The following is a 17,113-nucleotide window of genomic DNA, read 5'->3' as shown; positions in this document are numbered from 1 at the left end:
GTGGAGAGATAGAGAAAATTAGAGCAAACAAGAGAGAGAGAGAGAGAGAGAGAGAGAGAGAGAGAGAGAGAGAGAGAGAGAGAGATTAGCTAAATTGTGCTGTCAATGTACATACGAATGGCAAAGATAAGTTATTATTTTTAACAGTAGCGCTGTAAGTGTCTACGTAAAAAAGAAAAGGTGCGTCTGTGTGTGTGTGTGTGTGTGTGTGTGTGTGTGTGTGTGTGTGTGTGTGTGTGTAATTCACTGTTTGATCTGCTGCAGTCTCTGACGAGACAGCCAGACGTTACCCTACGGAACGAGCTCAGAGCTCATTATTTCCGATCTTGGGATAGGTCTGAGACCAGTGTGTGTGTGTGTGTGTGTCAGCAGTACATAGTAATAGTGATAGTGTAGTCGCAGTCTTAGTAGATGCAGTAGTAGTAGTAGTAGTAGTAGTAGTAGTAGTAGTAGTAGTAGTAGTAGTAGTAGAAGTAGCAGTAGTTCTAGTAGTAGTAGTAATAGTAGGAGTAGTAGTAGTAGTAGTAGTAGTAGTAGTAGTAGAAGAAGTAGTAGTAGTAGTAGTAGTAGTAGTAGTAGCAGTAGTTGTAACAATGAGAACAATAATAAAAATAATAAAGATATAAAGAATTAGCATGAGAAAGAGAATAATGACAACAACAACAACAACAACAACAACAACAACAACAACAACAACAACAACAACTACAACAGCAACAGCAAATCTTATATCAAGCAAACTAAAACGCGGAAAAACACCATTTACAACGTCACGCGGCCAGGATGAGTAGAGGATGGGAGGAGAGGCGAGGGCTAATGAGACGGCTGGGAGAGGGCGGGGAGGAGAAGGAAAAGAAGAGAGAGAGGGAAGAAGACAGAGTGGGAGGAAAACAATGAAATTTCAACTTAAACGACGGTGTGATAGTGCTCTCTCTCTCTCTCTCTCTCTCTCTCTCTCTCTCTCTCTCTCTCTCTCTCGGGGGGTGGCGAGAGAAAGTGCTGCCTCCTCCTTCCCGCAGTGCCTGAAGGCGCTGGAGGAGAGGGAGGGAAGAAAGGAGGGAGGGAGGGATGAGGGAAGTGGTCTTAATATTAATCGTAGTAGTAGTAGTAGTAGTAGTAGTAGTAGTAGTAGTAGTAGTAGTAGCAATAGTAGTAGTAGTAGTAGTAGTAGTAGTAGTAGTAGTAGTAGCAGTAGTAGTAGTAGTAGTAGTAGTAGTAGTAGTAGTAGTATCAGAATCAATAGCAGCAGCAACAGAGTGTAGCAGTAGCAATAGGAGTTTTATAGTAACAGTTACTTTGCTGTTATTAGAATTAGTAGTAATAAGTGTAGTAGTAGCAGCAGCAACAGCAACATCACTAGTAGTAGTAGTAGTAGTAGTTGTAAATAGTTGTAGTTTATTGTCAGTTACTTTAATAGTAGTAGTATCAGTAGTAGTGATGGTGGGAATAGCAACAATAAGTGGCAATAACAACAATTAGTAACAGCAGTAGTAGTAGTAGTAGTAGTAGTAGTAGTAGTAGTAGTAGTAGTAGTAGTAGTAGTAGTAGTAGTAGTAGTAGTAGTAATAGAAATAGTAGTAGTATTAGAAGTAGTAGTAGTAATAGTAGTAGTAGAAGTAATAGTAGCAGCAGCAGCAGTAGTAGTAGTAGTAGTAGTAGTAGTAGTAGTAATAGTTGGAGCGATGGTAAAAGTGATATTATTGGCAATAGTGGTAGTAGTAATAGTGCGAGTAGTAGTATTAGTGATAGTAGTAGTAGTAGTAGTAGTAGTAGTAGTAGTAGTAGTAGCAGCAGCAGCAGTAGTAGTAGTAGTAGTAGTAGTAGTAGTAGCAGTAGTAGTAGTTAACATACATTCTGTGCAGGAGTGCAGGAAATCTCAAAATTGTCTCAGTAAGGCGCAGCCACTCCAGCTGTCGCCGGGGAGTGGGGGAGGTGTGGGGGAGATGCACGAAGGGGAAGTTGACAGATGGAAAGGACCACAACAAGTCAGCTGTTCCCCTCCCTCACTTCCCCCCTTCTCTCTCTCTCTCTCTCTCTCTCTCTCTCTCTCTCTCTCTCTCTCTCTCTCTCTCTCTCTCTCTCTCTCTCTCTCTCTCTACTGCATAATCATCAGAACAATATAGTTCATAAAAACACAACACAATATAGAATAAAACAATGAAAATAGCATCAACCGTAATAAAACATGAAAAGAAAGAGCGAGACAGAGAGAGGGAAGGGAAAAAATGCGCGCACATCACACACACACACACACACACACACACACACACACACACACACACACACACACACACACACACACACACACACACACACACACACACACACACACACACACACACACACACACACCTACTTTCCCAGTCTTTGTTGGTCACTCACATAGCAGACCTTTTTTCCACGTTTCCTCCTGCGGCACCCTGACTTCATTACAACACGTCACATCACATGGCCGAGACAATCGAGGAATAAAACGTGAGGCTGTAGAATTAAAGTGGTTTTCAGAATTTCTCTCGGCCGTGGCTGGGAGGAGCAAGGTACGAGGAACGGGAGAGGTGAGAGAATGGAGAGAGAGACAAAGAGAACAGAAGAGAAGACAGAAAGAAACAGGGCGTGTGAGTTTGGTGTTAATATTTTCAATAATTTCAATGTTTTATCTGGATCTTAAATTGACAAGTTTTCAGTGAAGTTTCTCATGTGGTCATGTATGTTCGTCGTGATGTTATGACATAGAGATGGTGAATGTAAAAATTATTCAGTTCCAGTAACCTTTTTTTTTTCTGCAACTTAGTGATGTTTTCAAATGAGTCGTCATGATGTTAGACTGTAGTGATTATGTAAAGGATACCATTAATCTTTTTATGTACTCAGATCACTGCAAAAAAATAAATGTTTTCAAGAGAGAGAGAGAGAGAGAGAGAGAGAGAGAGAGAGAGAGAGAGAGAGAGAGAGAGAGAGAGAGAGAAATCGGTCAGTAATTTTTTCTCCAGTATGATTAGAAAAAAGAAATAACCATAAAAGTCTATAGTACAAAACCAAAATGTCAATAAACTTGTACTTAATTATGGTGGAAAAAAGATGTGTAACAGTGAAAGGGTTAGTGGGTTAGAACACTGATAAGAAGTCGTCATCATTTGGGTAACCTTTCAGAATCGTCCCATTGGAAGCACTAGTGAGGATGCAAGAATGCGGGCCGAGGTACAAAAGACGTGTCACTGGAATGTATAGACGGGTGAAGACTCATATTTGGTTCCCGTCTATTTGGAAGGGTATATATAACTAGATTTTACACAGGGGTTGCCTCGAGTACACCTGGTATAGATATTTGCAGCTTTTTGTCACGTTCTCTTATGTTCTCATGTAAGATTGAATGAGGCAGACAGTGTATGTTTCAATGTATGTATACTGTATTGTAAGTATTGTAGGTTTAAAAGAATGCTTAAATTCGAGACCGATAGTTGGCATTAACTTTTAGATCACATATTGAAGTGTGTTTTGGGAAAGTGAGACAAGTTTAATGTGATAGATTATGTGGTTTGCATCTTTAAACGTTCGTACGTCGCATGTCATCGTCTTGAAATAAGTTGTAGTTAAATTAAAGGTGCTCTCAAGTATGTTTTTCCTGAATATACCAACGGTTTCACAGGGATTGATAAGAATTCTGCATTATCAGTAGGAAAAAATAAACTCACTAAAACACGAATGATAATGATATATATGCCCTTTGAAGATAGTCCTGATAATGAAGTGTGTTTATATGTAGAATCGAAAGGTGAAAAAAAAAAAAACTTTCAGTACTGGGACGCATTTTTACCTTGAGTTTTGGGTACGATTAGACGATTCTATTTACATTAGAGATGGTCTACGGAGGTCAGAAGATTAATGGCCAGAGTCTTCACTATTTCAATCCCCACATAAGTTTCTGAAGCAATATAAAATCAGCAGAATGAATATGAAAACACGTCATGGTACTGAAGGGGTTGAACTAGATTGAATTAAAGGTATAGGAGCAGGTTAGAGGTATAGAAGAGGTAATGGGTGTATATGGGAAGGTTATGTTGGAGCGAGCGAATACCGGGTGTGGGCGTAGGGGGGCGTATAGGGGTTCCATCATGGCGGGTGTTGGCCCACTAGTCTTGTTCACCAGCTTTCTAATTCCCCGGAAAATTTGTCGATAAGTTCCCGTCTGATTTTACCTCCTGTATCACCGCTTCTCGCACCTTCCTTGCACTACATTGTTCTCTCTCATCTCGCCCTGCCTCTTTTGTTAATAGGTCTGTGATTTAAGAGTACTACGTTATTGTTACCTGTTGTTTCCTCTCTCTCTCTCTCTCTCTCTCTCTCTCTCTCTCTCTCTCTCTCTCTCTCTCTCTCTCTCTCTCTCTCTCTCTCTCTCTCTCTCTCTCTCTCTCTCTCTCTCTCTCTCTCTCTCTCTCTCTCTCTCCAATCACTATAATCACAAATTACTCACTTTTACTTCTCACCACTTATCATCTCCCTCCTCCTCATTCTGCTCTTCCTCCTCATCATCCTCGTCCTTCTCCTCCTCCTCCTCTTCTTCTTCCCCCTCCGGCAGCTGGTCACTGCCTCCACCAGCTGCACCTCCAGACCCCAAGTATGCTCAGTCGTTGCATTTCCTGGTTTGCGCCAGAGAAAGACACACCGCCAGAGGATAGTCGCCGCTGGAGCAGTGACCGCCAATCTGCTGCTCTGGTTATTGTAAGGAGTCGGTCAAGGAAGTATGGACCGGATGGCTGGCTGGCTTGTTTGTTGGCTGGGTGGCTGGTTTGTTGGTTGGCGAGTTGGCGGGTTAGCGGGTTGGGTTCCTATCGCCCGTAGCCATATGAAATTTTAGCCGAAAGCGTAAAAAGTATTATGATTTGTCCCAGTGTGTATTAAAGGTTTTTTTTTTTTTTTTTTTTTTTCTCTTTCTTGCCTTTTGTTTCTCTCTCTCTCTCTCTCTCTCTCTCTCTCTCTCTCTCTCTCTCTCTCTCTCTCTCTCTCTCTCTCTCTCTCTCTCTCTCTCTCTCTCTCTCTCTCTCTCTCTCTCTCTCTCTCTCTCTCTCTCTCTCTCTCTCTCTCTCTCACACACACACACACACACACACACACACACACACACACACACACACACACACACACACACACACACACACACACACACACACACACACACACACACACACTGACCAAAGGGTATGGGTGGCCTACATTGATACGAGTACTCAGGCTGTTTCTCTCTCTCTCCCTCAACCCCGTCCCCCACTACTCTCTCTCTCTCTCTCTCTCTCTCTCTCTCTCTCTCTCTCTCTCTCTCTCTCTCTCTCTCTCTCTCTCTCTCTCTCTCTCATCATTATTAGATCATCATCATCATCATCGGGAGCATTATTATTATCATTATTATTATTATTATTGTTGTTGTTGTTGTTGTTGTTGTTGTTGTTGTTGTTGTTGTTGTTGTTGTTGTTGTTGTTGTTGTTGTTGTTGTTGTTGTTGTTGTTATTGTTGTTGTTGATATTTTTGTTGTTGCTGTTATAGTTGTTGTGTGTGTGTGTGTATGTATAATGTATATAGTACTTTTTTTTATGGCCCACACTTGTTAGACTGCCAGCTTCATAATAGATAGGTACTAATAGTTTGTTATCCTCCTCCTCCTCGTCCTCCTCCTCCTCCTCCTCCTCCTCCTCCTCCTCCTCCTCCTCCTCCTCCTCCTCCTCCTCCTCCTCCTCCTACTACTACTACTACTACTACTACTACTACTACTACTACTACTACTACTACTACTACTACTACTACTACCACCACCATCACCACTACCATCACCACCATCATCATCATCATCATCATCATTCACTTCCACCACCATCACCATCACCACCATCACCCCACCATGAATAGCACACCAGAACAAAGGCTGCTCAGTGGTCGGGTGGGTGTCGAGACAGGCGCTGCACCACGCTACCTTGCTGAGTCTTGGCCAGGTTGGAGGTTGCAAGGTCACAAGCAGAGGAAAGGCACGGGGCACAAGCCAAGTGATAGTGACCTTGCAACCCCCGCAGCCGTGCCAACATGCCCTAACTAAGCCAGAGGAGGAGAGGGGATGTCTGGCTTGATTAAACCATGTCTTCCTTTACTTAATGAGAAATGCTGGGTTTTCTGTCTCTCGTCATTGCGTTGCTTTGGGTTTGTTGGTGGTGATTATTGTTATTATTATTATTATTATTATTATTATTATTGTTGTTGTTGTTGTTGTTGTTGTTGTTGTTGTTGTTGTTTGTTGTTGTTGTTATTGTTATTATCAGCATCATCATCATTGTCATTATTATCATTATTAATGTGTGAGAGAGAGAGAGAGAGAGAGAGAGAGAGAGAGAGAGAGAGAGAGAGAGAGAGAGAGAGAGAGAGAGAGAGAGAGAGAGAGTGTCGCACACACACACACACACACACACACACACACACACACACACACACACACACACACACACACACACACACACACACACACACACACACACACACACACACACACACACACACACACACACACACACACACACACACACACACACACACAAGAGAGAACTGATGCGGAAATGCTTAAACAAATAACAGTGAAATTGTAAATACTAAGGGAAAGTGAGAAGGAGAGAGAGAGAGAGAGAGAGAGAGAGAGAGAGAGAGAGAGAGAGAGAGAGAGAGAGAGAGAGAGAGAGAGAGAGAGGAAAGACAAGACGTAAATCCAAACTCAGTCATGCAATTAATACAAATAAGATTAAACAATATAGCACATACTTTTGATATACTTCGTGTTCCCTGAGAGTGACGATGGTGTTACACTTAGGAATGCTTTCACTGCTCACGGATCACGTTGGATGTTTGAAGGCAATGAGGTGTGCGAGTGTTGTGTTGTGTGTCAGGTGTTGTCGAGTGGTATGCCCGTACAGCATAATCTATCGTGGCCTGGAGTGTAGTATGCTGTTTCAATATCCATACAGGCGATTTTTCCCTACCAACATTAGTCACTGAATAGACGTTGACAGGTGGTTAGATTGGCAAACGAATGGTAATGTTGATTGGTGGACAAATATAGCAAGTTCTTATATTGTAAAGAAAAAGATTGATTGATATGTACGAGCTATGTGGATGGATTTGCTTTATTTGCCTATCTCACATCCAGAACACGCTGGGTTACTACGAATGCTGCCGCCACCCATATAGTACACACAGCACATTGCCATACCGTCACGCTTGCATGCCTTCCTCTGCAAACAAAACTGGGTATAGATTACACTATTTTTCTCTTCTCATGTGCTGTTGTTAGTTCTTCTCTGACTCTTAACATAATGAAACAACAAAGAAATTAAGTGGAAGTAAATTATGAGGGAGAAAAGAGACATTTAAAATAGTGAACTTTGAGGAGACACTTTCAGGTGTTACAAATGCAATAGTTCTGGATATGTACATTTTTTTTATTTTTTTTTTTTATGTGAGTAATAAATTCAAACAGCTCAGCAAGGATCCAAATGTCAGATGGTGTTGTAGCTTCCCACATAAACAATACTGGCTGTAGGTTACCTCTTTTTCTTCTCGTGTACTGTAGCAGGTTTTTCTTTACGACAATAGTAAATAAATTACACAATTGGAATGAAAAAGAAATGTAAGCTGCTTGATGTCAGAGATCCCTTGTGATACGTGACATTTCTATTTGCGACTCTGATCAGCCTTGCTTCTCTCCTACCATTCATATGTTGTCATGCCCTGTCGCTAACAAATCATGAACCAATTTATAACTCTTCTAGACATGTATGACGAACTTGTACTTTGCAGACACTGGCACATCTTTGTTATGTTATGTTGATATCATAGTTGTACGTGTTGCTGTTGAATATTTGTTACGGTTTTATACAATACGGTTCATTTCACACATGCAAAACGTTACACAAGTATTGCTGGAGACACGATGCTTGTGTGTAGATAACATCACTAAATGATTTGTTCAGCCGCGTTCCGAGTTTGCTAATGGTCACTTCTCTTAAACCATTACGTGTGTGTGTGTGTGTGTGTGTGTGTGTGTGTGTGTGTGTGTGTGTGTGTGTGTGTGTGGTGAACCAGACTCTAGAGATCTAGCACAGTATCAGTTGTTCTAGTCATTCCAGTCATTCCTGCGTTACAATGTTAGTCTTTAGCTTACTCACCTCCCGTTAGTGAGATTTGGTCGAAGAAACCTCATCGACAAATTCACTCCTTAATTGGCACTGGTAGTAGAATTCACAGTATGTTGTTCCTTTTAATAACTCTGCGTTCTTTCCTTTTCAGTTCGAATATAATAGGACAACTTTCTTTTCTTTGTACAAAGTTAGACAAACACTAATAATTCAAGGTAGTATTATAGTTATTAACGAGAGCTTAGATAAACTTGACGGAGCTCACTTTTGTTTAGGGTCACTCTTTACATGATCCTGAGAGGCAAATGGTGAAAAGGCCTAGCGAGTCTTTGAAGTGAGCGCGGCGCGTGCTGGGTGGCAGTGAGTCGGAGTGCCTGCTTGGTGTCCGCGCCGCGCCTGGATTTCGCTCTGCTGTGCCGCCGCTGTACTCAGACTGTTCACTTCTAGCCAGGCTGCTTCACTCCCGCACAGTGGCCGCAGCTTTCTCCCCACGCCTGGTTGAGCCCCTAAGTTTCCGGCACTCTCCTCCTCCTCCTCTTCTTCTTCTTTCCCGAGGCATGTTTAATTCATCCTGCGTCAAGTTTTTCTCTCGCCAAGCTCTTTAAACGCCTTTCTCTCCTTTCTTCGTGTCATTTTCTCCATTGACAATACAAAACTCCATCTCTTATGCCGACGAGTGACACAATATACATTACTCATTAAATATTATTTACCACCGCACATCCCTTTGGCTTCCGTTTTAGGGACTGGCACTTATGTATAATAATAAAGTCCTTTTTTTCTTTTTTATATTAAAAAAGGATCTTATTTTCAAACTTTTTGCAGTGTTCTCTAGATACCTTAAACAGGTTATAGATGCTACCTGAATCTGATGGTTGCTTAACAAAGATTTGGTAGCATCAGGAATAGTGATCTTTGTAGTGTTTGAAGGTCTTGCTGAGATCCAAAAGCGCTTCAAATTACGTAAAACATATTATGATACAGGTACATGTATGGAGTATGTAAAGCGGTGCAATAGGAAAAGCGTGGTGAGCGGTCAGTGGTCTCATTCTGCTGCACAAAGGCTAGGTGCGGCACACGCCACGCCTTGCACCACTGTGGGTTCCTTGGAGGAATGAGCGGTAGTGTTCAATTTCCTTTTTAAGGTTCCAGAGCGGGGCTTTGCAAGTGTCCTTGTTCACCTGTGTCATAGTAATGATCTGGAACACACACTGTGTAGTGTAGTGGTTAGCACGCTCGGCTCACAACCGAGAGGGCCCGTCCTTGGTAGTGCCCATATATATATATATATATATATATATATATATATATATATATATATATATATATATATATATATATATATTGTGTATACATACTATACATACACACACATCATGCAGGTGAATTAATGATTAAAAAATATGAAAAAAGAAAAAAAATTGCAAACCTATAGGATTAATGACATGAAAACAGAAATCCCACTGACATGTTTAATTCACACAATTTTGTTAGAATGTTAATTTTTTTTGGGATGATGCGAGCCACCCATATATTTGTGGCACATGCACTAGCCCCACATCCCAGTACCTGGAATAGCATACTTCACTGCAGCATTCACCAGCCTGAGCACCAATATTATGTAGTGCTGCTGTATTGTTTCCCAGGGTCGTTTCTAGCTTTGTGGGGGCCCTAGGCAAGATGATGTTTGAGGGGGCCCTAGATTTCAATTTTTCGTCAGAGCCCCTGGGTGACTTGGGAAATTTAAATTTTCCAAGCTACCCAGGGGACACCCTGGTAACTTGGGGGCCCTAGGCAATTGCCTTGTCCGCCTATAGCTAGAAATGGCCCTGTTGTTTCCATCTCATGTCTGTCAGGAATAACAAACACAGACACCAGATTACAAAACATTTATTTTTAACTTAACAATAGGAATGAGGAAGGAAAACAGCCTGTCACTTAGAGGCAGTTATTAAATCATTAAAGTGTTAAGGAGAAGACTGAGAACTAACCACTGTCACCCTTTTTATTTATTTTTGTTTTTTTATTATTTTCAAATGCTTTCTACACACATCTAGTTAAGTTTCCTGTATCACTTCTTCTTCTTGCCCTTGCCCTGCTTGCCCTGCTGCTGCCCACCATCCTGGCCATGCTTGGGATTGGTTCTTGTCTTTAACTGTGGGATCTTCTCAGCAGCAAACAGCATCACGTCTTCCCGTGTTCTGTGAGAAGATGGTAAAAGGGCTTTAAGACAAATTCACTCACAGCAACATTACATCACCTGAAAAAGTCTTCAACAGCAGTTCATCTGAGATTTTATATTTCTTTCTTTATTAAGCAACTTATACTGAAGTATGGGGTACTTCAAGGGAGGAATTAACTGATTGGCTGTTGAATTAAATTAATTTTAACTCTGCCAATCTGTAATCCAGTGAAATCACTCATCTATCACCCTACAAGTTTTAGTGATGCTTCATTAGTGATGGTGAAGGTACCTGTATTTGATTTTACTAGTAGTGAGTGACAGAATTAGCAGATACATTTCTGCTTCCCACATGTTCATGACAAGATACTAAAGGAACACATTCACCATGTCTACCTGGTCCAAGCCTTACCTGAACTTCGGATTGACTGCTTCCCCTGCTGGTGTCTTGAGCTGGACTCTCACACGACCCCAGAATGGTGGCTCCTTGCTCTTCTCCCGGCAGTAAATCTTCCTCTCTCCCCTCACCTGGAAAAGGATGTGAAAAGTGAGGAATGGAGAGAATATAATATTATATATGCAGTGTATAACAACAGCAAACAAAAAAATTGGTTGATGTAAAATTTTTCCTTTAATTTTCCTAATGTTTATGATAAAAAAAATAAAAAATATAATATTCATGCATAAGGCATTATGAAGAAGCAATACTATGAAAAGAAAGCAAAGCCCCAAGAAAATTTTTTTTGCATACATATACTAGACAATAGCTGGCTGTACCCAAGTTCCTAAACACCATGGCTTTATAGCAACTACAACAGATACATCCTTCTCTACCTGCATTTTACCAGATCAGCTAACTGTATTTCCATAGAGGCCCTGAACACCTCATCGCCAGGCTTTGCATCACAGCTGCTTTTTGTTCACTCATATAAGGTACAATCACTCTCTAACTGTAAGGAATGTATACCGAGGAAAGGGACACCCAGTCTCATTATATCCTTTCCAGTTGCATCTTATGATACTTGTATGCACAGAATACAGACACATACTTTATGCACCATGTCTTGATGCTGGCTATATGGTTAAACAAGAATAATTATTATTATTGTACCACAAGGTAGTACAAGTAATAGTGCGTCAGCCATTGGGCTCATCATATCCCTATACCTGGGTATATATATATATATATATATATATATATATATATATATATATATATATATATATATATATATATATATATATATATATATATATATATATATATATATATATATTTTTTTTTTTTTTTTTTATTTTATTTTTTTTTTTTTTTTTTTTATTTATTTATTTATTTATTTTTATTTATTTTTTTTTTTTTTTCTAGAGCATGTTTCTGAAGTGCTTCCTTACCTGAAGGCCAGTGGTGGAGAGCACATCCAGCATCTCCTTACACGTGGGTGATGATACAGCCTGTGAATATTAACAGCACTAAGTATTTACTAAAATTTTTTAAATTAAGTAATAAATAGAGACTTGTTTTAAAATGAAAGCAACAAACACCAATTTATGATAAATTGAAGTTTTGAAGCCTTCTCTTTTCCATTCATAATTCAGATTGACTATACAAGCAGGAGGAAAAAAATAAAAATGCATATGAGAAATGACAACTGCAATTATTCATTGAAGAAAAGTGATTTATGACATGATCTTTGCAATGTGTATCTGGGAGTGAGCTGCAGTAGTTACAATTAATAGTTCTCTCATTTGTAAGCCTTCATGAGGGGGGAAAAACTCAGTGTGAAATTCTGGTATTAACAGAAATAGTCATGTTGGTAGTTATTCTTACAAGATTTTTCTTCAAGAGGCTCACCTTATTTTTTGGAATCCTCCTGCCCTCGGCTCTTGACTTATCTTTGTTGATATAGGCTGGGTAGAGGCATGCCCATCTGTGAATGACCACCTTTGTAAAGAGAATGAACCACTAAATATGCAGAAAAACAGCTCACAATGTTTTCTGTTACTGCCCTGTATGGTTGAATGCAGACCAGCTGATATAGAACTGAAGCCAGAAACCAGAGCTGGGTATGACTTTATTTATTTTAGGTGCAACTCTGACTCTGCAACTTTGATGCAACTAAGACTTTGTGACTATTTTTGGTCCCCCTGATGTAACTTACAACTTTGCAACTGGGACTTTTTTCTCTGCCAATTATAGAGTAAACTTTAACACAGTAACAGAAGCATGCTTATACAAGGCCGAGAAACACATATTAATTTTTTCTTAGTTAAAACACAGATTAAACTAATATCTACAGATCATCCTTCTCCTCCTCCATGTCCTCTTGGCCCATTTTCTCCTCTAGCTGTTGCTATTTCTTAAAAAGAAAGAAAAAAAAAAAGAATAAAAAAAGATTGTCTTTGTTCCTGTTCAAACTTGTGGCAAAAGTTGCAGAAAATTGGCAGAGCGACTTTGCTTATGTGACTTTTAAAAAAGTTTGTGTCTTCAAAATTCATGGTGGAGCAAAGTCACAATTCAGTGCTGCAATGCCCAGCTCTGCCAGAAACATCATCACATGTACACTAGTGAAATAAAGAATAATTACTTTGATAAACATCATCCTAAATTTACTGCACGTTGGAATAAGAAAAGATATATATAAAACTAATTTTAATCCCTACCTCAACCTATCCTGGCCTATACAACAAATAGGCTGAGTCTCAAGTGAAGGGGTAGTAGGTAGGTCGGCACTGTCCCCAAGAAACTATCCCGCACGCTCGTCTCGATTCCCGGCTCCCACTTCGCAGCTCCTCCACCCAGCTGATTTGACGTCACATATATGAAGCCACGCTATTGGTCAGAGAGAGAGAGAGAGAGAGAGAGAGAGAGAGAGAGAGAGAGAGAGAGAGAGAGAGAGAGAGAGAGAGAGAGAGAGAGAATATGGTAATGAATAAGGCAGCGTTTCTCAACCTTTTTACCCTTGCGTAACCCTTAGAATACATGACATGTCTCAAGGAATCCCTGCGCAAAAACAAAATTATATACCATATATTTCTCATTTAATGTGAAGTCAAATCAGCTGGGTGGAGGAGCTGCAAAGGGGGAGCTGGGGGTTCTTCTCTAGAATCACTGCTCCACGCCGATCTGTATAATATGTATAGCACAGTGCAGTATATGTAACGTGTTTACCGTCAGTGAGAGTTTTGGTGAGTGCTTGGCCTTAGTGTGTCGTACACAAGCCTTCAAATGTGCGATGTTCGGCGAGTTTTCTCTAAGTCCAGCAAGCTGCGGCGAGCCACGGAGCTCCATCACACTCGGAAATGAGCAGTACACTGACTTGCATTTGCTTCTAGCTGGGGTTTGTAGGTAACTGTTGAATAGGATTCTTATTGTGTCTATAGTTCTTTTGTCCAATGACGTGCCACCACGAGCTGCGCCAATAGGAATTTGCTATATGTATTCGTAGGCGGGGCACAGCTGGGCAGACAGGTGCACAGAGACATCTGTGTGTGCAGTTCAGCCATGGCCACCAGTGACATTAGTTGTAAAGGTTGCAATTTGATTATTGGGAAATCATCACTCCTGCGATGCTAGTCAGTGTACAATTGAGAAGAGGACGTGCCAGGACCTTCATCCTTTCGTTAAGGTATTGTGAGGAGGGTATTGGTAGAGGTAGGGCATATTGTGTGAAGCTATAAGAGAACTGGTGTGGGGGGAGGGAAACTGCCCCAAAGCAAGGATACGGTAGGTTAGGTTTATATTAGGGTTAGGTTAGTGTTGGAGAGGGGGGTCCGGGGACGCAGCCCCCCCACGGTTAGGTTAGGTTTATGTTAGGGTTAGGTTAGTGTTCTATGGGGGGCCGGGGGGGCTACTCCCCCTGCGGCTAGGTTAGGTTAAGTTAGGATGGGTTTATGGTAGGGTTAGGTTAGTGTTGTAGGAGGAGTCCTGATTATGTTATGTTATGTTATGTTTTTGTCCTTAGATTTTTTTTGGGTCGCCATATCTCGCCTCTTTTGGCTCCCCCCCCAAAACCCCCGATTCCCCACAGTTGGGGGAGAGAAGAGGGGAGGGGAGAGGAAAGGGGAGGAGCAGTGGTTCTGTAGTTTTACCGAGCCGGGAATCGAGGTGAGCGTGCGGGACGGTTTCTCTGGGACAGTGCCGGTAGGTCTAACTAGGACCACTCTGAAATGCTAACTCCGACCGTCATCTCAATCAGCCAAGGTCATTCTGAAACACTAACTTTGACCATCATGGCAACCAACTCAGACCATTCTGAACAACCGACTGGTGTGATACCATCTGTAGCGGTCAGGTGGTGTTTGGGATCTGTCATGTTACCCTAACCCACAGGCAGGGAGGCTACGATGACGGCCGCGGGAAGTTTGGGCATGTATCCATCGCCCACGTGCTAACCATTATGGCAGCAAAACACCATCGCTAAGAACACTATAAAGTAAAGACTGTTAGGGATCTGGTAGGTCTACCTTTCATAGCCATCTGGTACAGGACGAGCCGCAGTCGCTGCCATGTTGCTTGTTTATGTCAGCTGATGGCGGCGCTGGTAGTGTCTTGATCTTGATATTTAATAGGCTGCAATTCTACCACATACTTAAGTGTCAACATCTAAGTTAATTTTAACCTTTAGGTAACATTCTTCTTCCATCTTGAAATTCCTGTTCATCATCATTGGCCTCAACTTGTTAAAAACCCTACTCTTTATTATTATTATTATCATTATTATTATTATTATTATTATCATTATTATTATTATTATTATTATTATTAATGATGATGATGATGATGGTGACGATGTCGATGATGGTGATGATGATGATGATGATGATGATAATAATAATAATAATAATAATAATAATAATAATAATAATAATAATAATAATAAAGGCGGTTTCACGTGTCAATATGCGACTGAAATTGCAAGTCGTTGGAGTTTCTGACTGAATATCGTTACCTATAATATTGGAAAAAAAATCAATCGGAAAACAAGACCAGCATGTTGATCTTGTTCAGTCAATTTGCGACTTTGGTTACGTTGTGACGTCACAGAGAAAGGTTTGGAAATGTGGTGTCGATGTAGAGAAGAAGATTTTGGAGTTGGTGAGAGAAAAAGAGCACATCTGGGACCTGAAAGTGAATTCCATAGCAAAAAAAAAAAAAAAAACATTGGCGTTCGATGAGACAGCTGCCACTCCGATGACTGCTTCCATCTATGCAGGGTATTGTTGGAGGTGAGGATTGAATACTTGTGATGATTTAATTTCTTCGCAGTCGTCATCGTCACTAGAGGAAAACATCTTGAGTAGCTGTTTGTTACAGCCGTTTGTTACATTCACTTCACGCTAAACAGCCGATACTTTCCAGTCGCTATGTGTGAACGTGTTCCGACTAGAAGGGCTCATTCGATACTTCTAGCGGTGTGAACCTGCCTTGATAATAATAATAATAATAATATTTATTATTATTATTATTATTATTATCATTATCATTATTATAATTATTATTATCATCATTTTTACTATCATCATAATTTTTATGAACATAGAAGGTTGTGGGTACTGACACACCACTTTTCATAAAAAACACTTGATCACACATGGTATTTGCAAAACCCATGGAAACATTGTGTTCCAAGTATATATTAATGATATACAAGAGGGTATGAGTTGCTACATAAATTTGTTTGTAGACGATGTGAAACTTTTGAGAGTACATATCAAGGAACATTGGGGACTGTATGGAGTTGCAGAAAGATATTGACAAAATCTGGGAATGGAGCCAAAAGTGAAAATTAAAATTTGATACCAGGAAATGCCATGTAATGGAAATGGGTAAAAGTAATAGAAGACCTATGTGGGAATACAAAATGAGAGAAGAGATTATAATGAAAAGGAGTGATTATACAAGACACCCTGACTCCAGGAAGACACATAGATGGATACAGTATTTACTTCAACATACAAGACACTAACTAACATCATGGTAGCATGCAATTATATGGATAAGAGTATGATGAAAAGATCATAACCACTATGATAAGACCTAGACTAGAATATGCAGCAGTGGTATGGTCACCATACAGGCAGAAAGACTTCAAGAAACTAGAAAGAATCCAAAGGATTGCTACAAAGATGGTGCCAGAAAATAAAGGGTCTTCCCTATGAAGAAAGACTCAAGGAAATGGAACTATCATTATTGAAGAATAGATAGGAAAGAGATCTACTAACAATGTATAAGTTAGTACACTGTATGGAAAAGATAGATAGACAAGACCTGGTATCACTGACGGAATATGGACAAACAAGATGACAATCCAAGTTAGTGTCTAAGGAACATTAAGAAGTTCATTTTTCCACATAGAATGGTGGATGTCTGGAATGGATTGAGTAAAGAGATTGAAGCAGCAGAAAGTGTGCACAAATTTAAGCAAAAGTTGGATAAACGTAAATATGGAGACATGTCACTATTGAACCCTGCTTGAACCCTGTAATATACAACTAGGTAAATACACACAGACTATTTCTAAACTCCTATGGCAAGGGCATTCTGTTCCATACCTCCCTCACATATACACAGATACATACACACACACACACACACCGTATGGAGAAGATAGATAGGCAAGACCTGGTAACACTGACGGAGCAGGGAGACAGACATTCCAAGAAAATCATGAAAAGTCAGTGTCATAGGAATATCAAGAAGTTCAGTTTTCCACATAGGACAGTAGACATCTGGAATGGATTGAGTGAAGAGATTGTAACAGCAGAA

General features: G+C 40.4%; 2 protein-coding genes across 2 annotated transcripts in view; both read right to left on the bottom strand.

The window, feature by feature from the left end:
- The window catches only part of LOC123520846 (mucin-17-like), a 31,825-nt gene extending 23,088 nt beyond the window's left edge, over positions 1 to 8,737 (bottom strand). Inside the window, exon 1 of the mRNA XM_045283486.1 lies at positions 8,196 to 8,737. The gene's annotated coding sequence lies outside the window, so the exon portion shown is untranslated. The remainder of the gene's footprint in view (positions 1 to 8,195) is intronic.
- Positions 8,738 to 10,039: 1,302 nt separating this feature from the next.
- Positions 10,040 to 14,940, bottom strand: LOC123498035 (signal recognition particle 19 kDa protein-like). Its single transcript, XM_045245112.1, has 5 exons — positions 14,812 to 14,940; positions 12,200 to 12,275; positions 11,740 to 11,799; positions 10,760 to 10,875; positions 10,040 to 10,366 (listed from the first exon to the last, which is right to left on the bottom strand). Exons 1-5 carry the CDS (start codon positions 14,853 to 14,855, stop codon positions 10,237 to 10,239), a joined length of 426 nt encoding a protein of 141 aa, XP_045101047.1. The 5' UTR covers positions 14,856 to 14,940; the 3' UTR covers positions 10,040 to 10,236.
- Between the last annotated feature and the right edge of the window lie 2,173 nt (positions 14,941 to 17,113).

Source organism: Portunus trituberculatus, chromosome 47, assembly GCF_017591435.1.
Source record: "Portunus trituberculatus isolate SZX2019 chromosome 47, ASM1759143v1, whole genome shotgun sequence".
NCBI classification, from domain to species: domain Eukaryota; kingdom Metazoa; phylum Arthropoda; class Malacostraca; order Decapoda; family Portunidae; genus Portunus; species Portunus trituberculatus.
The sequence above is the reverse complement of the archived record's forward strand: the minus strand, read 5'-3'. Positions and strand labels throughout refer to the sequence as shown.